At 41.6% G+C, this 27,382-nt stretch overlaps 1 protein-coding gene and 1 long non-coding RNA gene across 6 annotated transcripts in view; both read left to right on the top strand.

The window, feature by feature from the left end:
• Positions 1-7,217, top strand: part of LOC141570435 (uncharacterized) — a 260,819-nt gene extending 253,602 nt beyond the window's left edge. Inside the window, exon 5 of the long non-coding RNA XR_012494440.1 lies at positions 7,153-7,217. This is a non-coding gene — a long non-coding RNA (uncharacterized LOC141570435). The remainder of the gene's footprint in view (positions 1-7,152) is intronic.
• Positions 7,218-12,219: 5,002 nt separating this feature from the next.
• The window catches only part of EGFLAM (EGF like, fibronectin type III and laminin G domains), a 153,818-nt gene continuing 138,655 nt past the window's right edge, over positions 12,220-27,382 (top strand). For 3 of the 5 annotated variants that reach the window (XM_074328985.1, XM_019737330.2, XM_074328984.1), the window contains exon 1: positions 19,214-19,452. In XM_074328985.1, coding sequence (XP_074185086.1) covers positions 19,353-19,452 — 100 coding nt within the window. In that variant the 5' untranslated portion in view covers positions 19,214-19,352. Of the gene's footprint in view, positions 12,305-18,682; positions 19,453-27,382 lie in introns of those variants that run through there. The other 2 variants (XM_074328986.1, XM_019737331.2) reach the window with 2 other exon arrangements.

Raw genomic sequence — 27,382 nt, 5'->3', positions numbered from 1 at the left:
ATTCTAAAGGTAAATGGCAGTCACCATAATACTTTCTTTTATTGCTTCTCAAAATCTGGTTTTTGTAATGATTATGGTTAAACCTTCGGACATTCTCCTATCACTATTAAGCCCATTGTTTGAGAAGTATGTTATCTAATTGGATCCCAATGCAGTTAAGATAAAGCAAGTTTATTATTATCCCATTTTACAGAATAAAAAAAGTGAGGTCTGAAAGTATACCTAATTTTCTCTCAGTTGCAGAACTGGTGAGTGATAGTGTGAGACTTGCATCTGAAGCTTTTCGTTTTCCAGCTTTTATAAGTGTCTCCTCCACACCATGGTGGCTTCACACCATTCATTGATCATCTTTTGGGAGCAAACTTTGCAGATTTTAACTTTAGTCAATAGAAACATGTTCTCTCTTCCAAAAATAATAAATAAATAAATAAATAAATAAATAAATAAATAAATAAATAACATCCTTAGAAATTTGTTGACTATTTTGCAAAACTAACTTCACCCTGACTTAGGGGTCTATAACTGAAGCACAGTGTAACAGGCACCAGTGCTGGTCATAGACTTGTATATGTTACTAGATGAGGAAGAAGCTCAATGAGGTCAATGAGTTCACCCCACTTCACCCTTCTAGTGCTGGGTCGTTCTCTCAGCCGTGTTTGACTGCACGGAAAGTTCATTTATTATTGACTGGCCGGGGGTTTTTAGAGCTGGTGTAGTGTCTCCTGAGCCTTTTCTCAGCCACTTTTTCCTGTGACTCTAACCCTCAGCTTTCCATAATTCCTCTCCATCTCATGGTATCATCTTGGCTAGATTCAAGCCCATCATTGGTGCTGGGCGTTTTGCTTCTTCTACCTGCAGGCTCTGAGTTGGAGACAGGAGAACCTTTCCTCCAAGACAGTCCCTTCATACACATGGGCTCCAGTGGGCCTTTGTCGTTACCATAACTTCTGGGGAAGAAGAACAAGGGGCAGATATTATATTCAGAAATAAGTATATTAAGTTATGAGCCCAAGAAGGAAGCTGAGGTTATCTCTCTAGACCCAGGAGTGATTGATTTTCTGCCAGTAACTTGGATCACAAGTCATAACTTTATGGATTCTAATAGCAGGTGAGTAACCCCATCGGAGACTTTGGAAATTCCAAACTCCTTTAAAGCAGCAACTCAGTAATGTAAAGTGGCAAAAATGCGTTCAGGTGTGAGTCCACTGGTAGACGTTACAACAGCAGTCATGTTAGAAGTTCTGCTTATGTGCCTCGAGAAGACTCAAGTCTCTTAAAGATAGTTTCTCACTTCTGAACACTTCAGAATCTTCTCTGTGATATTTTTAGTTGAATTTTGATGAGGCATAGAAATATCAGTGCCAATGTTGGGAACAAGACAGGACTTTGAAAAGTTTGAGTCAAGATTAAATATTTATGAACCAGCCTCAATAGAAAAGGGGGAAAAAACCCAATGAAATCATGAATTCTGCTTTTGGGGAAGAAGACTTATTCCTCTTTTAAAGATAATTTACTTTTCATATAATGCTAACTTTAAGATTATATAGTAAATCATGGTAACACACAACTTCAAAATCTCAGTGGCTTAAAATACGAAATATCTATTTTTCATCCATGTGACATATCCATTCTGAGTGTTGACTTCCCTCTGGGACCCAGGATTACAGAATGACTGCTCTGTGGAATGTGGCTGATCATTGTGACAGAGAGAATGAGAGCTTTGGAAGGGCATGAACCAGCAGTTAAATGCTCCAGCCCAAAATAATGTTTGTTCACAACTCATTGACCAGCAGTGGCCACATGCCCCATTCAATCTCAACGGGCCAGGAAGTATAATCCTACAAAGTACCTGGAAGACAGACAGCTGAAAACATTTGTAAAATAGTACTAATGACTTCCTTATGTTATTAAGACTAAAAGGACAGCATTTGATCTGGAGTAAGTTCAAAATCATGCATGTCAAATGCTTTTGGTAATGTTGATAAGTTGACATTTTAAAAGTGAACACTTACAACAGCAAGAGGCTCCACCCAATGGTTCTCCCAGAGAGTTTTTTAAAAAAAAACACCTGATGGATGCCTGGGTCCCACTCTAGAGATTGTAATTTAATTAGTTTGAGGTGCAACAGGATTTTTTAAAGCTCCCTGAAGTGATGCTAAGGTACACAGAGTGGAAAGTCAATGGTCTATTCTAAAACTCTGGTTTTAGGGTGGTTTTCAACTCCAGTATTATCTATCCATCTGTGTGGTCTTAAGTCAGTGAACCTCTCTGGGTCTCTGTTTTATTATCTGTGAAATTAGGGGTGGAATACAATGGCACCCACAGAGCCTTCCAGACTAAAACTCTCTCATAGACTACTGACTTCTATTTAGAAACTGTTTCAGAGCTCAAGTTAACGTGGAAGTGCAGCCAAATTATTTTGTAAGTTAATCTGGTTAAGCTCCTATATTTTCAGTAGTGGAATAGGGGCAATAAATGGAAGAAGTCTTTACCCAGTAAGTACTTGTGTTTTATCAATCAAACCAGGAAGCCTGGCCAGACTTGGGGATGAAGCCATGTTATAAAAAATATAAAGTTAACTTGATCTCATGGTTGTATGTGGACTGAGGGTGAACTTTGTGATCAGAAATGAAAAAAACTGTATTACCTAAGGCTATTCAGATAAAAATAAATTTTAAAAAGCCACTTCCCTCAATTCTTCTTGCTGAAAATGAAAAAGTTAAAGGTTTCACAATTTCTTCACCGTGTAATCCTATCTCGGTGCTGTCAGTGTCTTAATAGTGTATTGACTGGCTCATACTCTCGCTATCTTTAAAGAAGCATTTTTACTCTGTTGGGCCAAACATGAAAAACTACTTTTAAAGACCTTTTTAAGAGATTTTTGATTTTTCAAAAGCTTCTTGGGGGCTTATTGAGTTTCTCTGGCAGCTGGAATTAACTCTACAATGCGCTTTCTCTATTTCTGACAGAGCGAATTCATCTGAAGCTGCCAGTTATCAATGACTTACAGGAGAGAGAAGATAAGGGGGCCCTCGAGATAAATTAATGTGGTAATTAGTTACAGGGACACCTGTATTTTTAGGCTCTTTTTAAGTGCTACCATTACATTGAAAACTCGAGATAATTATCAATAGTCCTCTTAAATATGTGAAGTTCATTCCAGTATTAAGGAGTAGAAAGTGAGGGGAAGATGGATGGGAAAAATTAAAACTGTTAGTGCGTAAAATAGCATTAAACTGTTTTTCAATTATCAAAATGCCTGGCAAGTTGAAATAAGACAAAATCTTCATTTTTAGCTCCACTGGATTTATTCAATGTCTGTATCTCTCTTCTTCAATTTTTAGAAAAAAGCATCAGAATGATTTTTATTGAATGCTTAGAAAAATATTTGATGATAATACACCAAAATGGTATCACTTTGGGTGATGGTATTGTGGATGGGTCTTTATACTTCCTTTGAGACTCTCCATGTTTCACCACTTTTCTCCGTTAAGCATCCATATATAGAGAGGGTGCCAAAAAATATATACACATTTTAAGAAAGGGAAAAAACTGTTATTAAAATTGTAATACTCAATATAAACCAATAACAAAAGATGAATACAAGTCATGCTTGACTTCTGTAGTTAAAGAGGTGCTGCAATTACAAGTGGTTACCATCAGTATAATTTTAACATAGTTTTATCCTGGCTTATGAGGTCTGACAATTAAGTTCGCGAACTCATCCTATGAAAAGTACTACATACCTCATTGCTGAATATCATTATAGTCACCTTCCAAGTACTCCCCTTTGGAAGCTATGCACCGATGCCAGTGCCTAGTCCACTCTTCAAAGCAATTTTGGAACTCTTTTCCTGGAATAGCCATCAGAGCTGTTGTCGTATTACTCTTGATGTCCTGAATGTCATCCAAATGTCTTTCTTTCAATATTTCCTTTATCTTTGGGTAAAGAAAGAAGTCATTGGGGGCCATATCAGGTGAGTAGGGAGGGTGTTCCAACACAGTTATTTGTTTACTGGCTAAAAACTCCCTCACAGACAGTGCCGTGTGAGTGGGTGCAGTGTTGTGATGCAAGAGCCATGAATTGTTGGCGAAAAGTTCAGGTCATGTAGCCTTTTCAGCACTTCCAGATAGTAAACTTGGTTAACTGTTTGTCCAGTTGGTACAAATTTATAATGAATAACCCCTCTGATATCGAAAAAGGTTAGCAATACCATAGCAACAAGTTCACAAACTTAATTGTCAGACATCTTAAAATGTGTATACATTTTGTGTGTGTGTGTGTGTGTGTGTGTATGAAGATACTAATAGTACCTACCTCAAAGTGTTGCAGTAAATATTACATTAAATCACATGAAATAGCTGATATTTGACCATCTTTTGACCAATGAAAATGGCCTTTTAAAATCCTTCAACATAATAGTAAACAGTTAGTATTGTGCCTGACTAATACTTGTGATGGAATAATAGCTATGAAAGAACATTAAGGACATACAGAGAGAACAAATTTAAAAAGAGAAAAGACATATGTGCAATTTTTTAACATCAGGTTTATTAAGGTGTAATTTACATATAGTATATTGTTTTAGAAAAGTTGACAAACACTTACAATTGGGTAAGCACAGTCAAGATTTAGAAGAGTTCTAGCATCACCCCCAAAATACATCATGCTCCTCGTACACACTCCCTCCCCACCTCCACAGTCCCTGGCAACAGCTGATCTTTTTTTTTGTCCTAGAGTTTTGCCTTTATATGGATTTTTTTTCTTACTTTAATTACTCAAATGTTCCTTTGCCTCTTTCTTACGTGGGCAGACTTCTGCCCCTTCAGAGGCAGAAGGGAAGCCCTTCCCTCTGACCAGCCACTAACAAAGCTATTAGAGGGAAGCCCCCTTTTAATTTGCTCTGAAGGGGGAAAGATGCCGGGGTTCAGGATGGGGTGAGGGGCAGGGCAGGGACAAGCATTTGCTGAGGCTTTATTTCTTCCTGCGGAGTTCACATTCCCTGTGAAAGGAGGCAGGAAGGTGCTCAGGCAGCCCATTTTCACGACTTTTCTCAGAATCCAACATGGTTTTTCAACTGTGATTTTTTCTGTTGATTACAACATGCATAGCTAATAATCATGAATCAATTTCAATTCCAGATCTTCAAGTAGCGTTTAACAAAGATCCCTCCTCAGTCCAGCTCTCCTTTTAGAAAAATGCCCAACTCCTGGATATCGGTGAAGCCCTTCTTTCTTGGATGCTGGGGCACTTTTAGCAAGACCTAGCCAATGTTTCATGCTCTTTGAAGCATTGTTTCTCTTGCCTTCTTAGCATCTCTTCATCACTTGATATTCCTTTGCATGAATATAATTTGCCACAACATCCAATGATGCAACTTTTGAAATTAGCACGTGACTCCCCTGTTACAAGTCCCCAGTGCTCCCCCCATTCACAGGATGATTCCTGGATTCCTTTGTCTGGCAAATAAATCCTTCAGTATCTGACTCCATCCAGATTTGAAGCCAGTACCCACCAAATAGGGAACCTGGAACATTTGCAAGCATAGATCGCTTATCAGCCAGTAAGTAAATTGCAACAGATTTGAAAGTGTTGGTATTATGGACAGAGGCTGTAAAACTGCATGGGCTTAGAAGCCCACTTTCCTTTTCTGGGGAAGGGAGGAATCCTGACCACTCCTCTTACTACTAGCTCTGTGACCTTGGGCCAGTTACTTAACCTCTCTGTGCCTCACTTTCCTCATCTGTGAAATTCAGAAGCTTGTGCTGAGGGAAACTGTAGTTCTTCAGTCATGTCACATTCTCCAAGGCTTCTCTACCTTTGCCCTTGCTGTTTCTACTACAGCACATGCCTTCTCCATGCTTGTCCATCTGGAACCTCCCATCATCCTTGGAATTTCAGAATAAAATCTGTGACTTCCTTAGGTAGGCCCTGGGCTCCCTCTGCATCTTTCTAACATACAAGGAATCTCTTTGGCAGCTTATTGAATGGAAGTTGCTGGGATCCCTGTCTTCCCACTGATCTGCACATTCCCTGAAGTAGGAATAGCAACCAGAACTTAGTACTTACTGAACACTCAGTACTTACTGAGTGCTCATTACAGGCATTGTTCTACCTTTACATATATTCATTTATCTCCATAACAACTCTATGAGCTGGGTACTATTATTTCTCCTGCTTTATAGATGAAGAAACTGAGGCACAAAGAGGCTATGTAATATGCCTAACTTCATTTATCTAGGGAGTGGTTAAAATGGAATCAGGGAGTCCACATTTTTCATCATTGTGCTGTATCAAGATAAGGACGAACTGAATAAATAAAAGCTATAGTTCAATACAAATTGTGCAATGAATCACCTGAGGACTATGTGACAATGTAGATTCTGATTCAATAGGCCTGAGGTGTCACCAAGATACTGCCGCTCAAACAGGCTCCCAGCTAATGCCGCTGGTCCATGGACCATACTTTGAGAAGCAAGGCCCTAGACGAGTGGTTCAAAGCTTTGTGGTTTCCCTCCCACCCCGCTCAGGTCTCTTTTACACGATTAAATATCATTGAGAACATCAAAGAGCTTGTGTTCACATGGGTTACATCGGTCAATATTTACTGTGATGAAAATTAAAACTGAGAAATTTAAAAAATATCTTTAAAATAGTATAAACTTATGTTAATATAAATAAAACACTTTAATAAAATAATTATATTTTCCAAAATAAAAAATTAGTGTGAGGAATGACATTGTTTTACCTCTTTGCAAATTTCTTTAATGTAAAGTTTAACAGAAGATGGCTGAATTCTCCTACCTGCTTTTGCATTCAGTCTGTTCTGGTAAGACATGACGTGCAGCCCCTGGAAAACTCCACCAAATACTCATGAAAAAATGCAAGTCAAAAAGACAAATGACATCTTAATATTATTATAAAAATAGTTTTAACCTTACAGACCCCTGAAAAGGTCTCAGAGACCCCACCCAGGGGTCCCCAGACACCACTTTAAAAACCACTACTCTAAGCCACTCTTAGGAATCCTGGGGGACTTTGAAAGTTGTTGCGTTCATTGTGGAGTTAAGCTTTTGGTGTTTTGTAAAATTTCTGACTTCTAAAATTCTGTGAAGATACTCTTCTGATTCTAGATTTTATTTCCTATCCAGTTGCAATTTACGTCTTCGTCTTCATCCTGTGATGGTTCATGATCATGGTCTTAGCACAGGTAAGAATCTCTTCAGAAAACCGGCAACCCAAAAGGTGGTACTTCCTTTAGACAGAATATTTGATAAAGAAGAACATCAAGAGGAAAAACATAGTTTATTACATCCCTACAAGGTTTTAAAATTGCTTTAGAATAGATCATCACACTCTAATATATTGACTTAAAGCTAGTATGATTTTCCTTATGTACATTTACTAGATATATTTTTATGTTTTTGTCCAAATATGGTTTCACAATTTTTGAACTGTAAAATGTAAACTGTTTGAAATCATTTGACATACTTGACTATCATATGTCTACTTCTCATTCCCACTCTTTTATACCTTACCCTTATGCCTGGATTTCCATGATTATACTAAGTCTACTCAGCAGAGGATCTGAGTAGACTCGTAGGTTTCCCTTTGAGCTCTGAAATGTTTCCTTTAGCACATTTGCTTCTCCACTGGGTCTGTATCAGTCTGACTCTTCCAACTGTATGTTGAGGGGGTCATGCTCCTTGGCAAATGTGTCATAATTTCGTCAAAGCTAGGCAAATAGCACCCTGTGGTTCAAGCCTTTGGGCTCCCTCTCTGGAAAAATACCTCCTCAAGCCATGATGTTCTCAATTCAGAGAATCATAGAATCTTAGGGTCAGAAGGGATCTTCAAGGTCATCCAGACCCTTACCATTCAATTGTGGCCTTTGGATCAGCAGCTTGAACGTCATCTAGGAGCTTGTTAGAAATGCAGAATCTCAGGAGCCACCCAGATATACTGAACCAGAATCTTCAGTTTTAACAAGATCCCAAGAGATGAGTGTGCACATTCAAGTTTGAGAAGTGCTGCTCCAGACCAGCCTTCGCCAGACAGAGAAATCCTATCTGCAGCGTTTTGACTCCCTCCCAAGTGCTCATCAACCTTCCCCTTCCAGCTTTAGGACAGACTCTCTCACTGTAGATCAAGTGTTCCCAACTTTGCACATTAAAATCACTTGGGAGCTTTTAAAAATCGCAATGCTGAAGCCTCGTCCCTGACGAATTAAATCAATCTCTGGAGGTGGAGGCCAGGCACTGGTATTTTATGACGTTCCCCATGAGATTCTAATGTGTAGCTAGCTAAGTTATGAACCACTGATCGAGAGCCATCCATTTGCATCTTAGGCTATTTACTTCATTCCTTGCTTTGATTGTGTGTGTGTGTGTGTGTGTGTGTGTGTGTGTGTGTGTGTGTGTGTGTGTGTGTGAAAAAGCAAATATCCCCTCATAAAGGCAAAACTGTTACCTCTCATTTACACTTTGCTTGGAAATATGTTCTTTTTTAAATGCATAATAATTTATTGTAAACTGTTTAATATCATACTCCAGTTGGCTTGACAAATCATACAGCAGTATTCTAGGATTGAGAAGCCAGGAATTAGGGAATGAGACACAGTGTAGGATGTGAGACGGGTTGCTAAGGGGCAGACTTCGGGTCTGCTGGTGACCAGTTCTTGGTCAGCTAAGCTAGCTTTGGCAGGAAGGGGCTGGGCCAGCCCCAGAACCAGTTCTCCTTTGGCCAGCCCATTTCAGATTTCGGGCCCATCCTTTTGCTTCCACATTTGTGGTCCTCTGGGGTGAGTGACATGCGGGGAGGTAAGAAGCTCTATAGCTTCCAGGCTGGTGGGCTCCATCGGCTGTGCATTCGGTCCCCAGGCTCATCCTTGGCTTGAGAGGCCTAAGAGAAATCTTGCTGTCATAATCTTGCTGGCTTCAAAAGCAAGTAGTTGTTTTCCTCCACTCAATAATCCTCTTGAGTAATAAGCTATTTTGTTTGTGACATGACTGTTTAAGAAACTGAACTCTGCAAAGATTTAGCGGGAAATAATTTTGTTGATGTTTCATTAGGTTTTGAACTAGCTAGTTTTATTTAGATAGTGCTGTATTAGACTAACTGTGGTTTGGGAATATATAAATCATGTTAACAGTAATTCTGAACAGACTAAATGCATGATAAGCGAAAAATTTGAGGAGAAGGGAGAGAATGTCATTTTAAAAGGAAAATCAAATTATTATCCATAGTCATATTAATTTACTATTAATAAAAATATAACTCAAAACAGAACCTTAATAATAACTAAATTTGGAAGCTCTAACATTTTAGAGTCTAATGGATATCATTCACATATTAAAATAAAATTTAGAAAATGTACAGCTTATAAACTCTTCTCTATACATATTTGTTTTGCAAACTAAATAATAGTCTTATTAATTTGGATGTTTGAGGATAAAATACCATCACATCTTCTTCTCCCTCCCATTCCCTGCTCACCTAGCCTTCAAACCTGGAGACGCACATTAGAGCGCTGTTTAATCATGAAGCTGACATATTAGACAGACTGATAGATGCTTTAGGGATTTAAAAAGTTGATTTTAAATATCCCAATAAATAATCTTAGCGATAACTTGCTATTAAAGTTTATTCTTTAGATGAGGCAAGTATTGTAAGAAGAGAGGATTGTAATTTGGGTGCCTGAAAAGGTACAGAGAATTTTGGAGTATTTCTGTTCTCTGTTATGGAGCATGCGTTTGGCTTCCTAAGAAAATGTGAGAGAGAAAGATGGAGAATAGGAGAACATCTTAAGAGTGATATTTTTCTAAGTATAATTGTTTTCTTCCATTAATATATGTATTTAAAATTTCTTAATAATGAAATCTCAATTTTGGTACATATATTCTACTTTTTTCACTGGCTGACATTTTCATTTCAATAATGCTTTATCTTTATATTTGAATACATATAAATTGAAATTAAAGCTAACCCTTTAGCTCAAGTATCTATTCTACTCTCAAGAAAACATCTGGAAAAGTCTCCCTGAAGTAATTGCTTTCTTAAATTAAAAAACACACAAAAACAAACAAAACAAAAATCCCAGTCATTTCCCAAATGAATCTTTAATAAATTCAGATTTCTCAAAGAAGAACACACTTGTAAGAGCCACCAATTTGAATTGGCAATTTTGTTTATCTATGTGAAATGTCATTAAAATGCTAAATAGTTAAAATTTGAAAACGTGCTATCAAACGTGTTAGCTAATTCTGTGTACTTTTTGGAATACAGGTGAGAATGTCAATCGTGCTCTCTGTCTCTTCTACTTCTGTTCTTTACTCTACTCCCGATTTATTTTCTTGACTTCTGGGTTTCTTCTTTGTCCTAATTTCCCTCTATATAGTTCTCTACTGTTTGGGAAAACCTAGGTGTGCACCTGCATGGGTGGGAATTCAAAGGGGCACACACATATATACATTCTTAGGCATTCAAAATAAAGTCATTACATTTCTATAGTCTGCCTTCGACCCCAGGGGAATTGGGTAGCTTGAATTGTATGTTGTTGTTTTTTTCTTCATTTAAACCCATGATTATAATAGAGTTTGGGACCAAAGAGCAATTAAAGCCATCCCTCGCTGTTCACCAAATGATTATTTATAGGGTTGCCTACTGCATGCAAATCAACATCAGTGCCTGCTTCTTGGATTTTCCCATCATCCGGACTCAGCAACTACTTTGGTCTATTCCTTCAGCTCAGACACCAGGGCTATGGTAGCATTTCTCTGGGATAAGTCTTGGGTCCTGATGTGATGGAGGAGAATGTGCCTGGGGCTGCCACGCCCAAACGGGGACACAAGCATGTCCAAGCTGGGAAGGATCTTGTGCTTTATCCAGTTCAGCCCAGGAAACGGATGTCAGGAAGGCAATGTGACTCATCCCAGGACATGTAATAAGTAACAAACAAAGAAAACATGGCAAGCATGCATGCTGGATCAATTAAGAGGCACTAAAGCTGAAGGAAAATATGAATGGGCCTATGTTCCCAGGAGTAACAAGGACTAACTCATGCTCTACCAGTTGTAGGTATATCCTGTTGTATCTGTTTATTTTGATGGCTCAGCCGTTATTCCTTCCTGGAAGAATCCCTATCTTGCATGTCATTATCTTTTCGGAGATATCTTCCATTGTCTCAAAATACAGACCTTGATTTTTCTATTATTGCCAGTCATGTTGAAAGTGTCTAGAGCAATTTTCCACTAGTGCTTCTGGAACTTAACTCTGGAGAGGACTTAGCCTGTGATGGAATGAAATAAAGCCAACATTCAGTGAATGCCAAGTGCATGGTATACACACTGCCCTGGGTACAGCCTTTAAAACAGGTGTTACGTCTCATCAAACAGGAAGGAAACGGAGGCTAATTTCTCCCTCATCCTTCACTGTTGATCTTTCTTCATATTGTCAATGAACATAAAAATATGACTCTAAGCCATCCCCTCCTACTTTGTGGATAGGGAATTCCCTATGAAGCTCTCCCGTTCCTGCTTCCTTCCATCAGTGCTACCAGCCTGACATGCCACACCACTTCTCTCGCTAAACCTTTCCTCTCCCACCCTTCCTTCTCTGAGGCTGGGCACAAACCAAGTGTCCCCCTCACCCAGCTATTTTTCACCTCCTGGTGACACTCAGTGATCAGACCTTCCAGGCTCCTCTTCCTCCACACTTCCTCCTCTAAGTAAGAAACACACAAATAAAAATATAATCAAACACAGACAGAAAAACTGGCCTTTTGCTTCTTTCCACAAGTTTCCTTTTGGCATCAGAAAATCTGCATTTATTTATAGTCATTAAATAACCCAGAAACTGAGCCAGCATTCCTCTGCTTCCTACAACCGCCTCCCAGCTCTGATCTTCCCTGCCCCTCCCTTCTCACACCTCCCCATTTCCTTTGTCTGGGTGGACTAGAATATGGCCTGCTTGGAAACTGTGAGTCTGCTTCCTACAGCCTTCTCAGAGGCAAGGAATTGCTTTTGTCGTGATTGTGTGTGTGTGTGTGTGTGAGCACACGCACATTAAATGTTGCATTTTATTTTTTTTATATTTTGCTAAAGACTGTTGCTTCCAACTTCAAAGTTTTTCTGAGAATAAACCTTTTCCAAGACTCCTTTTTGTTTTTAAGTAGTGACATCTGTCTATCCTGGCAAAAGTAAAGAAGCTCTTCCCTGGAAGCCGAGATTGCGAGCCCTAGGACGAGCTGAGACATCATCTTGTCCAACACTCATTCGACAGAGGAGAAAAAGAAGGTCTAAAGAGGTCAGTTGAATCACCAAAGTCCCACTGACAATTAGTGACAGGGTTAGAGCTAGAACGCAGGTCTCCCGACCTTCTGGTCTACCAAGGTTCTCTGGACAGTAAGTCATTTCACATCAACAAGCCCTGCATTTTGAAATTGTGTGCCAGCTCTCTGAGTAGATGCCTTTAGGATGGCAAGCAGTTGCATGTGGCCACTGTGAGGCTCCTGCATTTGTTTTGTTGTGTGTGGTTCCCTGTTAGCTGGAATTCATGCAGATCACCCCAAAATCCAACATGCTGCAGGGTCTCCTTGCATTTTCAGGAAGATGGTAGCTCCTGGTTCTCTTTCCTGCACGTTAAATCTGGTAACACTGGACAGAATCACTTAACTTGTGAGGTCTGTCTTTCATGCCCTCCTCTCCTTTGGCAACACCCATCTCACACTCCTTCTCCTAAGACGTGTGGGAACTTTCTCTCTTCTTTTGGTTTTTCATTCCCTATCATTCCTCTTGTCACTCCACCTAGATTACCCTATATATTTTTTAAAAAATGCATTCATACTTTCTTTTTACCCCAAAGACAGTCCTATGATTAAAAATATGAGCAGTGAAAAATAACACAACGCTAATGTCCCTCCATTCCTCCCAGAGTCTCCAGTCCCCTTCCCACACTCTATTAACACCTGTGCTCTGTTCTACATCTTGCTTTGTCCACTTTGTTCCATTTCAGCACACGAAGCCCTAAGCCCATTATTTTTTAGATAGCTGTATTGTGCTGCATTATATTCCATAATGTATTTGACCAGTTTCTCCTCGAGTGATGGATATGTTTATGGCTTCCAGGGTTTTCCTACTACAAACACTCCATATCCCACATTCTGATGCTTGTGCACCACCAATTTCCCCTTCCCAAATCACTATCAAACTCCTCTATTCTACCTGCTAGAGACCTTGATGCTGATATCCTAGGTGACGGCTAAATTAGCTAATAAATTAGTCTTTACCTCTGTGTTAACACATACAGCATTAATGAGGCTTCTTCCTTTTCAGGAAGAATATGTCCATTTTTAGAGGGACAACTTGGATAGAAGTTCTTAAAACATCTCTTCTCTCTCTCTCTCTCTCTCTCTCTCTTTGGAATAGAAGGGATATACATCAAAAACAAGTCATACTTTTAACCCCTGGGAGTACTTCAAATGGTAGAAATTTCAAGAAAACAGAGAAACCATTAAGATATTTTGGAGCAGATGAGCTTTATTTATGCTCCAAAATACATAATGCAGGGTGGCTATCTACATGGCTCATACCGTATTTCCCCGAAAATAAGCCCTAGCATGATTTTTCAGGATGACATCCCCTGAACATAAGCCCTAATGCATCTTTTAGAGCAAACCTTAATATAAGACCCGGTCTTATTTTGGAGGAAACACAGTACCAGGTGAGAACTGTAGTCATAGCTTTAGCCTTGAACATCAGCTTGGCAGATGCTTGCAGAAGAAAGATAGATTCCCGAAACCACATCTCCTCCTCATGGAGATGTAGCTGCCCATATCTAAGTCTGGAGGGGGCATCCAATCAAAAAGACTGTGAGCACCATCCCACATTAGACACAAAAGACTGCTGCTGATATAAATATGGAAAATAAGCAATAAAAGTTTTAGAGGAAAATATGGACTAATATTTTTGTGACACTGGAGTAAGTAAAGTTTCTTAAATAGGATATAAAAAATTCTAGCCATGAATGAAAAAACTTGATCGACTGTACTACATTAAAACTAGGGCTTTTGTTCATTAAAAGTCATTATTAAGTGAGTTAAAAGACAAAACAGAGTGGGAAAAATATTTTCAATGTAAATATCACCATCGACAAAAAACTCCTATGACTTGTTGTTTATAAGGCCAATAAACAAGTAAAAAGGTACTTGACTTCATTAGTTATCAGGGAACCACAAATTAAAACCACAATGTGGTATTATTGCACACTCACCAAAATGACTAAAATTAAAAAGACAGTCGCAATGTTGGTGAGATTGTGGAATGACTGGAACTCTCATACACTGCCACTTTGGAAAACTGCTTGACAATATCTTCCAAAGTTAAACATATGCTTACTATATAACCTAGTATATCTGCTCTCAGATATCACAACAGAAATGCATACATTATATTTGCCAAAGACACGTACAAGAATAATCACACAAGCATTTTGGGTTGGAGCTCCAAACTAGAAACAACACAAATGTCCATCAGCGGGAGAATGCAAACAAATTGAAATACATGTACATAATGGAATAATATACAGCAATGAAAAAGTAACTACACAACTTGGATGAAAATCGCAAACATAACATTGAGAAAAAGAGGCTAGACATAAATGATTACATTACTGAATCAAATTACTGGATTCCATTTACATAAAGTTCAAAACCAGGCAAAACTAATCTACATAATAGAAATTAGGAAAATGCTTTCCCATGTAGTTGTGGGGTAGGTCATGATTAGTAGTAGGAGAACTGAAACAGCTTTTAGGGCCTGACATTATTCTATTTCATGATTTGCGGGCTTATCTCATGGGTTTATTCACTTTGTGACAATCCATTGATTTATACACTTATGATTTATGTAATTTTAGACTTCATTAAAAAGTTTACATTAAAATAAATGGCTGCAAAATCATCAGGTTGCCTAATTTAACTATAATTCCCCAGTCATTTTTAATCAATGCTGCTAGCAATACATGCAGCAGGAAGGACAGATTTGGGAATACCATGTAACGTACCCTGGTAACTCCAGTTCTGACCCTGGTGAATCCTGTTATGTATCTAAGCATGATTTAAACAATTTGTGAGGTTGTTGGCTTTATTTTATAGTATATTATTACACAGGTTGTCATTTGTAATACAAGGCCTTCATCTCTGGATATACTCACAGCATATTACTTGTGCTCGTATCGAGTGCTTCCTTTGTTCTGCTGTGTAGGACAGTTGGCTGTGCAATTGTCTTCTTTCAACAAAATTGTAGTCTTCTTGAGTGCAGAAGATGCTGTATTTTCTTTCCTATAGTGTTTCTGTTCTCAGCACAGAGCCTTACGTATAATGGGATCAAGTCTCAGTTAATGTGTGTTTCATGTTGGGGGTGGGGAGTGCTTACATTTTTTGCTGATTTGTTTTTATTTGTGGATTTTAATTAAAAGTGAATTAGTTTGAATGCTCCTGATTTTTTTTTAAAATGTATACATCTAGGGAGGAAGCATGAGGAAGGAGTACTGGGGGTGCTGGTCATGTCCTAGTTCTTGATCTGTGTAGTAGTTATACAAGTTTGCTCGTTTTGCTATAACTCATCAATCAGTGTACTTATTATTTATGTACTTTATATGTTGTCGGTCGATTAAAATGTAATCTATATGATATAAATATATAGTTTTAGCTTGATAAGACACTATGTTGATGAGAGTTCGTAGACATAGTCACACTCGTATATTGCTCATGGGACTATAAATTTATACAATCCCCTTAGGAGGAAATTTGGCCAAATTATCAAAATGAAAGAGGCATGTACCCTCTGGCTGAGCAATGGCTAGTCTAGACTAGTATCCTATAGTCTATCATAACATGTGCAAACTGTTCTATATTCAAGATGAATCACTGCAGTGTTGTCCATAATAATAAAATTGGAAACAACAGAAGGACAAATCGTTGTACATCACATAATGGAACATTATTCAGCCGTTAGTAAGAGGGAGACAGAGCTATATCTGCTGATTTGGAAGGATCTGCAGAGTAAAAAGCATATACAAGATGCTCCTGTTTGTGTTAAATATATGTGTATAAATGTGTACTGCTTGTGTGTTCCTAGACTATCCCTAGAAGGATACACAAGAAACTGATAAGTGGTTGTTTCTGAGAGAGGAAGGGGTAAAACTCATTTTTCACTATACACTCTGCCTGATGTACATTTTAAATATTATATGTACCTATAACCTATTCAGAAAATAAATCTAAAGCTAATTCTTTGCTGCTGTCTTTTTCTCATTTTCATTTAAGAACTTTCTAAACATTCTATAATTGGTAAGTTTGCCTTTACTCTTTTTTTCTAATAGCCTCCAAATCTATTCCATGGACCAAAGGTCAGACTCTTCTTCCATGATATTGAGCAAAGCAGGCAGGTCACTCTTCTGCTTGTGGCCTTACTAATTGAGTTTAGACCTCCAGTGAATTTGAACAGATTTTTAAAAATGAAACATTCAAAACCTCTTTGTCCTCTTTAGTTCCGCCTCATCCCAGAAGGCAGGAAGACAGTGAAAGGCAAGTGTTCCATTTGTCTTTTATCAGATTTACAAGTGCCATAAACTGGTTGTCAAACTGGAAGAAGAGGGGACTTTGGGGGATGTGATTTGACCTGCAAAGGAAAGGAATAAGTTCAGTCTAATGTGTGTCCTAGAATTGTAACAAGCAGATCTCAAGAAGTAAGGTCTTATCTCAATGGTCTGAGGAGCCAGAGCTTTCGGAGGCACTCAAAAGGTGAAAGGGAACAACATGATCAGAGGTAATCCTGCAAGGAAGAAGCAAGAGGGGACTCTGAAGAAATCAAGCCAGAGTCCAAATCACCTATGGCCATCTGCAAAAGGTGGAAGGGAGGCCCACAGGGCCAGGTTAAAGAGAAAGCACATGATAAAGAGAAAGCAAAATCTGGAATTTAGTGATTTCATCCAGCCCCTGTATTTTACCAAGATATGTTACAAGCAGGGCCTGAGATGAAGCACCCAGACATCCTTCTTCTCAGTCTGTTGCTTTGTCTACTCTCTACCCGGCTCCTTAAAGCCTAGACTCTGGAACCAGACTATCCCACTTCAATCAAAAGTCTGTCTCTTGGGAGTTGCATGACCTTGGGCTTAACCTTTTCAGGCTTCAGTATCCTCATCTGTTAAATGGGGATAATATTAATAACAGTACCCACCTGGTATGTGTTACTGAGATTAAAAAGCACTTCAAAGAGTGTCTGGTATGTAATAGATGTTATATAAATGCTAGCCATAATATTAATGGTTATTATTACTTCTAATTTCTAGATCAGAAAGAATCACTTTTAAGAGTGAAAGACCAGAACCAACATGGGAGATACCTTCATGGGAACCCGTGCTTGGTTGTGGGTGCCACCTTAGTTCTGATATAAGAAATCACTTTCTCATGAAAAGAGCTTCTAACCACTGGGCTGGGCAGTTGAATGACCCGCCAAGGATGCTGAAAGCAGATTCCTGCCTGGCCTGGAGGCAGGAGCTAGATGAACTCCAGGGGCTCTGAAAATCCTTAAGGTCCCTGATTCTGCTGCCTTTGAGGCTAGCAGCCCGGGGGCAGTCACACTACCTGGTTTCCAGACATGCTTTATTATCACCACGGAGGTGAAAAGCACCGTTTGTCCCCACTTTTCTGCACCAGATCCGCGTAAAAGGACAAGCTCTGGTGTTACAGCTAAGACTTCCAAATACCAAGTTGGAGAGGACTTTGAATTTATTTATGGAGAGTTGCACACCTGAGAACGCCGACTTAAGGAAACATTCTCAGCTTTGCTAACAAGACACACAGCCCATTACAAATTCTGTTCGCCAAGGGATACTTCATTGGGGGAGATACATCAGTCAACATTTTCCCCTCTGGTTCTCCCAAACCTAGATTAACAATGAGGGGCCGGGACGCCCATCCAGCCTCAGCCGCGCTGCAAGTTCCGGCGAACTAGAGGGCGGTCCTCTCTGCCAGCGACCTCTGTCTCCCTCTGCGGCGCACTTCCTAAGGCCTTTGATCTTTCCCTGGGAACCGGCGAGGTTGCGTTTCCCTCTCCGTGTTTATTGTACCTATCTGCGTTCTCTTCTCCGTGGCTTGGAGCTCAGCACCGCAATGTGCAACGCGTCTTGAGTCTTGGGGTCTTCCCTCTTATAGGGAAACCTGGCAAAAGGCACATTTTACTGAGTCCTCGGGCAGCAAATCCTGGGGTGAAATGGCCTTTACCGGCCAGGAAGCCGGCCCCGGAACTCCGATCCCGGGATCAGTAGCCAGGACCCCGCGTCGGCCCCCAGCCCCTGCCCAGGCGGCAGGCGTCCCCTCCCAGGCAGGCTTCGTCCGCCAGGGGGCTCGAGCTCGCGTTCCTTTCCCCGACGCCAGGCTTAACCTGGAGTTGCATCTCCTGCCTTAGAGGGTATCAAATTGCCTTCCTCTGCGGCGAGAGGCTCCTGCTCCGGGCCTTAATCTCTACCGGGCGTTTCCGTCTGAGTGGCAGGGCTTCAGCTCTCCATCTGCGCGTCTTAAATCCCATTTATCTTCTTAGCTCCCAGACCCGGCCGGCCCCGCCCCCTCTTCCTCTTTCCCTCCCCCACTTGCAAATCACAGACCCTCTCCTTCGCTTTCCCATTCCCTCCAAGTGCGCTGGACCGACCAGAATTACCTTTGGAGGTGTTGGGGAAAGTCCCCAGGCTGGGTGGAAGCAACCTAGGGGGTCGCGGCAGGAGGAGAGCACAACCTGGGGTGGAGCGAGGCGCCGCAAGATTTCAGGGTCAGGACCGCGGCCTAGGGATCTGCATTCGAAATCACCTAACTCCTGGCCTGCGTCTCTAGTGGTTGAAGTGGGCTCCCTAACCCCCCACTTTAGGTCACCAGCCAGGGAGGCTGAGCTGGGGACCCTTAGAGGGGGTGATTGGCGGGCTGTCTGCCCCAGAGATGTTCGAAGAGTAAATTTTCTCAGGGCCTGCCCCTCTCACTTCCACCTGATTGTAATTCCATCCCCGGGCGGGTCGAGCCTCCCTCCTTCCACCGCCAGCCGGTCCCTCCCCGTCGGCCTCCTTCGCCGCCCCCTCCCGAAAAGCCCTGCCACCGGCAGCCGGCTTCACTCCGGCACGCCGACCTCCCTCCCGGCTGCTGTCCTGCCTCCTTGGACTTTTCGGTGGTTGCTAGTCCAGCTCCCCCAGCCCCCGATCTCCTCATCCCCGCCAGAGGATCGGCGGGGCCTGAGTTCTCCAAGTCCCCCCGGAGACGCCCTGTGCGCCCGGGACTTGGTGAAACTTTGCAGACGCCCGCGGTGAAATGGATTTAATCCAAGGCATCTTGCTCCGGCTCTTGCTCCTGGCTTCCAGCTTCGGACCCTACGCTGCGTGGTCGCTTGGAGCAGCACTCCGCAAACAAGGTAGGTGAGGCGTTCTGCGCTCGGAGGGGCACCACGCCCGGAGCGCCCCGGTCCCGGTCCTTGGTGAGGACTCTAAGCGGGCAACGCACAGCCTCTCTCTCCCCGGACCAGTGTCAGTTTTACTGGGTTCATATCTGCCCAGAGCTGAGAAAAGACGATAGCACCACCCCCACCACCAGCAGCCCCACCAGAGGCCAGGCGTTTCAAGCGATATTTGCTAAAAGAATGATCTATTTTCCAAGCACAGTAAAGGTGGAGGGCTCTGTATTTGATCACAGATTGCTAAGAGCTGGGGACAGCGATCTTGCTGTCTCAATTACAGAGGGCTGCAACTGTGCAGAGGCAAACAGCTCCTCCTGTGTCTCCAAACATCTTGTTGAATTCATATTGTCCAGAGCCCAGCCATTTGCAGTTAAGTGTCTGAAGATTTGCCCCGAGTCCCCTGTGCCCATCTCCGGCCCAGCCCACGCATTGTGTAGGGATGTAGACTTTAATAAAGACTCTTCCACTCTGGGGCCATTTTCTCAGAGGCGCGCAAAGGGTTAATTTTATCTTGTTTTGCACTCCTGCCTTTGCTCTGAGACTTAAACAAAAATGTGTGCTTGTAGGCTATTAGAAAAAATTGGAGAGCACTTGAAGCGCAATAACTTGCATTTCCTCTAGTTATACGAGTAAAAAAAGTCTGTATTTTTGTCTACTTTGATTTGGCCCGTGTTGTGAGATTATTCAAAGTAGAACATTCTAAATAATAAAGTTCTAACCATTGTTTTCCAAATAACGATTTGTATTCTTCTTTGAGGACACTATATTTAGCATTCTGAAAGATCTGTTTTTTCTTAGTTTACTTTGTAAGCAAGATTGTCTTATGGGATTAATTACATTTCATGAACAATGGAGAACAATATAACTTTATTTGAATGCAGTCCTCAAAACTTTGCAGAAACTGCAGTTTGTCTTCACAATTAATGTTTTTATAAGAAAGAGACAAACCAGGGAAAATTTATCAGAGGGCAAAGAAAATGATCCTGGCAGATTCCCATATGGCTGCTTAAATATTTTTGCTGTTCATGGATTTCTCCATTTGGAAATAGGACTTGTTGCCTTTCAGCGCTGAGAGACACCCTCACTCTTCAGGCTGCAGCCATTGTCACCTGCACCTTGCGACCTGCCTTGACCTTTAGAACATTATCATAATCTGCAGCACGCAAAACTTATGAGCTATTCTATTTTTCTATTGCTACTGTTCAGTTCACTTTGAAGATAATAGCAGTGGTCCAAGGTAATATGAAGTCGTTTTTCTTCCTACACGCACACACACACACACACACACATCTACCAGGATTTCAATGAAGGGCTTCTTTCTAATTTGCCTGCCTAAGATAACCACATCATGAGCAATTGCATTCTGCGGGTTTATTCACAATTTTGAACAATGCATAGTTATATCTGTGGTTCTTAAACACGAACCATGTATGCAATGTTCTTTTAAGGATAAATTTCAATCCATGTAAGCAGAATGTTTTACACAGCATTTCACAAAAGCCTACTGTATACAACTGCTCCTATGATTCACCATATTTTCTTTCTTATTGTTTGTAGTCCCTCTCCTAGAAATATTTTCTACCTGGTTCATCCAGAGTCTCATTCTGATGTTCATACCATGAAAATGCCATGTTGGCCTCTTTGGTTTTATTTGAAGCATAGAAGTGGTTTTGATAGTGGAAACTCTACCTTTTAAATATGTTGGCATATTAAATACATCAAATTTGAGGTAGAAGGAGTGTCTGGACTATGTTCAGCCTGGAAGAATTTTTCATTACTTTATAATTTTATCCAGACTTTGCCTTTCAGGTTGGAAAGCTGCTCAGATTAAAATGACAGCTACTTTATAAACGTCAGGGAAAAATTTCCTCCTGGGCTCATTTACATCCTTTGGAAAGACTAGTTTTTGATCCGGAAAATTGGTCCAGATTAAAAACTGAATGTGCCCGCTTGGCTCTGATGTGAACAGCAACCAGCTAATTTATAATCTTCCCCAGACACCAGCAAATCCTGCGAGTATCCTTATGGGAAATTCTTTGTACCTTGTTTCCTCAGTAGAAATTGGTTTGTGTGCAGTACTTTGAAGGTAGGGTGGCCACCTTGTCAATGTACTGAAACAGTCCAGCTTTATTTGGATGACCCTGTCTGTCTCCTCACACTCCTAAATCTACTTTTGACAAGTAGAGCTGTGTTGGAGAAGTCTTGGATTCAAAATCAACCTGAAAATTCCCCATACCCACCTACCTCTGGTGAGAAAAAAACAAGGAGCAGCTTCAATTATGAGTCTAATTTGGGTCCGACATTGGCACCTTCCCTCCACCCCAAGGTAGCGCCACGTGTGTCGCTGAGCATTGATAAAGAAACCTTTGCATTTTCTGAGATCCACAAGAGATGACGATTTTCAAGTTAAGTCAAATTAGATAATAATGACTAACAAGAAGGAAGTGCTTGCTAGACCACTCTGAACAGTCGACACATACTGATCGATTTGATCCACAGCTCTTGGAGATGGGTCCTATGTTACACCTGTGTAGCTGAAGAGGCAAGGTGGCTTAGAGACATTGAACATCTCACCCAAGGTCACACAACTAGTAAGTGGGGGAACTGGAATTCAGGCTCTGATGTTCAGGACCAGAAAGGGAGCGAGTCCTTGGCAACCTGGGAGCAGGTGTACAGTCCGTCTGGGAGGGCATCGGCCCCCTGGCTGAATGGGGGGCTCTGTCCCACAGAGCCAGGTGGAGGGTGTTAGCCATGCTGCTGTGTGTGGGGAGCCTGGTAATGCTGTTAAACCTCTGTACATGGGATCACGCCCAGGCCTCCAAAGGTAACGGAGTGTGAATAATACCAGTGTGACGTTCTGGAAGCTACTGTCCACTGATCTCATCCGTGAGAAGTGGGGGTATAACCTTACAGGGTAGCGATGAACCACTTACTTTCTTGTTGAACTCCTGGGGCTAAGGTGTGGGAGGAGCTAGAGCACCCACTGGAGGACCTGGGGGTAGAAAAAGGGGCTTCTGAAGATGGGCAGGGTACAGGACACTGTCTTTTTCCCAGGTCTGTATGATGTGGAAACGCGATTTGTTTGCTATCCTTCATTCTTTTCCAGATTAGGAATTAGAATCGTAGACCTGGGAGGAAGCCCACTTTACAGGGGGGCTGAGGGTGATGAAGGAAGGGGCTTGCCCACCTTAACAGCAGAAGCTGAACTGGAACTAAAGTGGTCTCTGGCACTTGTCCCTTACCCTGATCTCACCAGGAAGTCCACGAAGGACTGTTGTGCTTCTGATGTGGGGCAGGAAGAAGGGAAGGGAAATGCAGACACTTGTGCTGGAATCAGCATGCAGCAAGCCACATCTGTTTCCATAGGCAGATGGGTAACTCGCGGGATTAACTCTCTGGGCTGAAGGATGGAATGAGGGTCCTGCCTTCCTTCCTGCCTTTCCAGTTTGCTTTAGGTCGGGGTCAGTGGGACTAGAGCAGGTTAGGGTTCAGAGTTCAAGGTTTTCCCTGGAGGATCTGATGCTCCATAGTCATCCTCAGAGAGATGCAGGTTTCCAGTCTTTCCCTTTCCACTTCCTCAGCATTTCTCTACCTGTAAAATTGAAAAAAGAAAGATCAAGGGAAACTCAGAAAGGAAAAACAAAAGCCTGGAAAGGCACAGTTAGCTCCTGGATAGTGTACCTTGTTGGTTGATGGTGGGAGCATATATGCGCTTCTAGGTGGTTTCTGCTACTGCTCCTGTGAGGCTGAATGGCTAAGGGGTCATGGGTCAGGGCTCATCCTGTTGTACTTCCCTTAGACCACCCTGAGCAGCCTTGTATTCACAAGATACTGGTTACATCTTCACTTTTAGCTTTCATCCAAGTCCCCTTCCCAAAGCATGTAATGTGGGGGGCTTATCTCTTCTGGATGCCCCTCCTTTTCCCTGTTCCAACAAACCATACTCCACCACAAGGCTCATCCAGGTTGTCTTGCTTCTTGGGAAAAACTGGAGTTCACAGGGGCCTCAGATGTACATCCCCATCACCTAGCTACAAGCTACTGGTGTCCTGTGCAGTTCAGGCCCTGGAGCAGAAGTATTTTCCTCCAACCCTTCATTCCATCAGCCTTCCTACTACTTTCCTATTTGTTTCCCCATCACATGTAATCACTATAAAGACCAGCTTCTCTCTCTCTGTCTCTGTCTCTCTGTCTCTCTCTCTCATCTACCTCCCCTGTTCCCTCCCTCCTTCCTTCCTTCCTTTAATTATCTATAAGATAAAGGGACAGAGAGGTCAAGGTCAGGGGTAAATGTAGTATAACATGTGGCAGTATTTGTTTCTCAGAATTCTTTCTCATGGAAGAGTGACTTGGCCAGAAAAGAACTGAGTGTTTTTTGTTTTTGTTTCTTGCCCTGAGCCCAGAGCTTTTATAACCTTAGAATTCTTTTGGGAGAAGTTGTCCATCTGTTCAGGGGTTACTATAGCTCAAAAGTGGTCCAGTGACCCAGAGCTAGATTTCTGGAAGACAAGGACTCAAGCGCCTGAGGCCAGGATGGGACCTGCGCTTCCACAAGGTTATCCTGTGGATTTGCTGTATTCTTCTGTCCCACCCAGTTGCAAGCAGGGCTGTCGTTTCTCCCAGCTGAATAAATGAATGACGTGTTGTCTTGATTGCAACAGAAAATCTTTTGAGCTGGTCAAGACCCCTGCTACTTGTTTTAGTTACAGCATGTCAAATTGCAGGTACTGGAAATATACCTGCTCTTTCAGGGATGGAAGAAGGATAAAGGGGTGGGGTGGGGGATACTACAGAGCCTAAATGACAGTTTGTAGAGGATACCCCTCTTTGATTCCATTGGTTGTGAACCTCTGTTTTGAAAAAGGACCCCATAGTGTGGCTTCAGCCTCGTGAATGAGCTGGAAGACATTTGCCACCTTGAAGAACCCCTGATCTCATGCGATGCGATGGGGAAGTCCGGTGGGGTGGGGTAGAGGGGTGGAGAGGGAGACTCAGGTGAAAGTCAAATCAAAGTGTTGTCAGCAGAGGGCGCACTTTCCAAATCTGACTCGGAGCCGGTCTCTGACCCCAGAAGATTGCAGGCCTCTGACCCAGGCAAGTAATTCTGGAACCTCCATGTGGGTTACAATTCTTTGAATGCATCACAGGCATACCTCAGGTGACTTGGTTCACAGTCCATACTTTGAGACATGACAAAGCGGGGTTTGGGCTCCTCCCACTGCCTCTTTCCCTAGGTACCTCCATCCCAGGTAACCATAGGACACAGACAATCTCCATCTCATTCATCCTCATCAGGTAGGATTCCCAGCAACAACACGCATCTGTATTGTAGCCAGAAAAACCCTGTGCTTAGGTGCTTGAGAGTTTTCCTAAGGTTGGATGTGGTCTTCTGAAGACTCCTGAAGGATGTCTGTTCTGAGCAGACCCTTCTCCTAGTCACCCATGCTTCCCCAAGCTGTTCATCGAGAGATGGCTGCACGAAGGGGGAAGCTCTGCAGTAGCATTAACGAAAGGCCGAGCTCAGCTGTATATAATCAACCCCTCTGCCACGTGTCCCTGAGACCCGCTCCACCCCCACACAGCTCGCAGACTATCCTCCAAGTCTGATTTCTCTTGACTCAGCAGGAAGGCTTCCATGGGAGCACAAACTCTGATAGTCCACAAATTTGAGTTTTCCTAAGGTTTGAGTTCAAGTTCTGACACCATTTTTTATTGGTTACTTGGTGACATAGGGCAGGCTATATATATTAGCTCTGTAAGCCTCAGTTTCCTCATCTGTAAAAAAGGATAAGAACCTAGCATTTAAGGTTGCTAGAAGAATTAAATGAGGTAAGGCATGTACCAAGGCATTAAAAAGAATTAGAAACCTGAAGCTTGAAAGCAATATTTATGAAAGTGGCGGAGGGGGTGGGGGTGGAGGGAGGGAAGGAGTAGGGAGTAAAAGAACTGAGTAACTATATGTAACTAAAGACTATATTCCAGGCCTGGTAATCAACACAGGCACTTGCTATGCCACGTACTTTTATCCTTTTCCATACATGTTAATGTATGATTGATTACATGCGATTTAATGTGTACTGTGGTGTAAACTTTTTCAGATACATTAATTGACAGATCAGAAAGACTCTTTGGTCAACCGCATGGCTTGATTTTTGGTTTGGAAAATGTGGCTGCCAAGTTTGTGGTCTTGCTTGAATGGATTTCTTTGAGAACCAGTAACCTCAAGGATGATGGACGATTTTTGCCTGGTAATTGTCTTGGGGAAGTTTGGCCATGTGTGATGGTGGTGGTGGAGGGGGTTGCAGCTGTTCCTGAAAGAGAATGATCCAGACTGATGTGTGACTAGGAGTCAGTGAAAAACTCAACAAAGTTAAAGGGCTAAGAAATGCTCCAGGTTTGCTCATTGTCCAGTCGGTAGGAGTAATTTGTAATTTATGAGCCACTACCTGTGACATACAAAGATAGAGACCTGACTCAATGGCCCTTCCTTTTTCTATTAATGATTCTTGTATTTCCTCAACTGTAAAAAAAAAAGCCACTTACCCGAGATAACCCCACCAGTTTATTTTCAGAATCAAAAGAAATAAAGCAGACTAGTGCTTTGAAAGAGCTAAGGTGCTACACAAAGATAGGATATTTTTATCTAACAATAATGGTAGTAATTATTACTACCTTAACCTACCAGAACAATCAAGGACATACTTTCTAAAGCTTTGATCTCGTTTCCAGGCTCTTTCTTTCTCCACTCCCCTCAAGACACTTGAAGTTTCTCTCTTTATCTGACTCTGCAAATCCTGAGCAATTTAAATCTTAACACTTGTGTTTGCTGACAGAGCACCCAAAATCCCGAATCAGATTTAACACAATGTTAATGCTATTTATTTTTCTTGGTGCAATAAGTTTATATTAGCCAGTTAATGGTTTACACTGTGCAAAAGGAATTGTATCAGCAGGCACTTTTCTGTAACATCTGGGCAGTTGGAAACATAATACTTAAATACAACCTGAGTGTAAAGCCTTCTTTGGACAGATGGCTAATTTTATTGATCTAATCTTATACTTAGGAATAGGTCCTGTGATACTTTATTTGTAATTCTTAGAGTGAGCAGGGAAATAAGTAAAATGGATGATTGGCTGTGAATTAGACTCCTGTTCTATTGTTTGTAATTTATTTTTTTTAAATACTTCAGTATAAACAGTCACTGTGTGAATTACTTTAATCTCTATCCAAAGGGTGCTTAATTAATACTTGAAATAATCGAGGATACAAGATACAGCTCCAGCCTAAGTGTGTACATCTATTTTAATCTCTCGGTGAGTGTGCCATTCCAGGGATTAAACACTTCAACTTCTCCACTGTGCTATCTGGGAATCCACCCTCCAAGGCTAACTAGTTACCATTTGAAGAACTTTGCTATGAATTGTACTCTTAAAGGTGGCTGGGAACATACTTGAAGTGAGATTATAAAAAATCCAGGCTAGCGGGTTTGTATATCAGCGTAAATTATGTTAGAAATAATATTTTCATTGGTGAAATATGTGATTAGCTAGCAAGATTGTACATGTCCCTCTATTTTTTCATAGACAAGGAATAAGAAATGCAACAAAGTCGCCGGTCAAGTGGCTTTGCAGTTGGGCTGGGGCTCCATTCTGTCTTCTATCTCCCTCACTGAACACTAGACTCATTTGCCTGGTCTTCCTAGGTGGTCCTGCCATTAGAATGTTGATGTATCTTCCTCAGCAAGGTGACTGCTGCTGTGACAGACATCTCCAGATCTCAGTGGCTCGACACAAAATGTATGTGTCATTACTCTAAGTCCAAAGTGAATGTTCCTTATTGGGGAGCTCTCCTGGGCTGCTGTCCTCCAAATGGTGATTTGAAGACCTG

This window comes from Rhinolophus sinicus, linkage group LG03 (assembly GCF_036562045.2).
Source record: "Rhinolophus sinicus isolate RSC01 linkage group LG03, ASM3656204v1, whole genome shotgun sequence".
Taxonomy (NCBI): domain Eukaryota; kingdom Metazoa; phylum Chordata; class Mammalia; order Chiroptera; family Rhinolophidae; genus Rhinolophus; species Rhinolophus sinicus.
The sequence above is the reverse complement of the archived record's forward strand: the minus strand, read 5'-3'. Positions and strand labels throughout refer to the sequence as shown.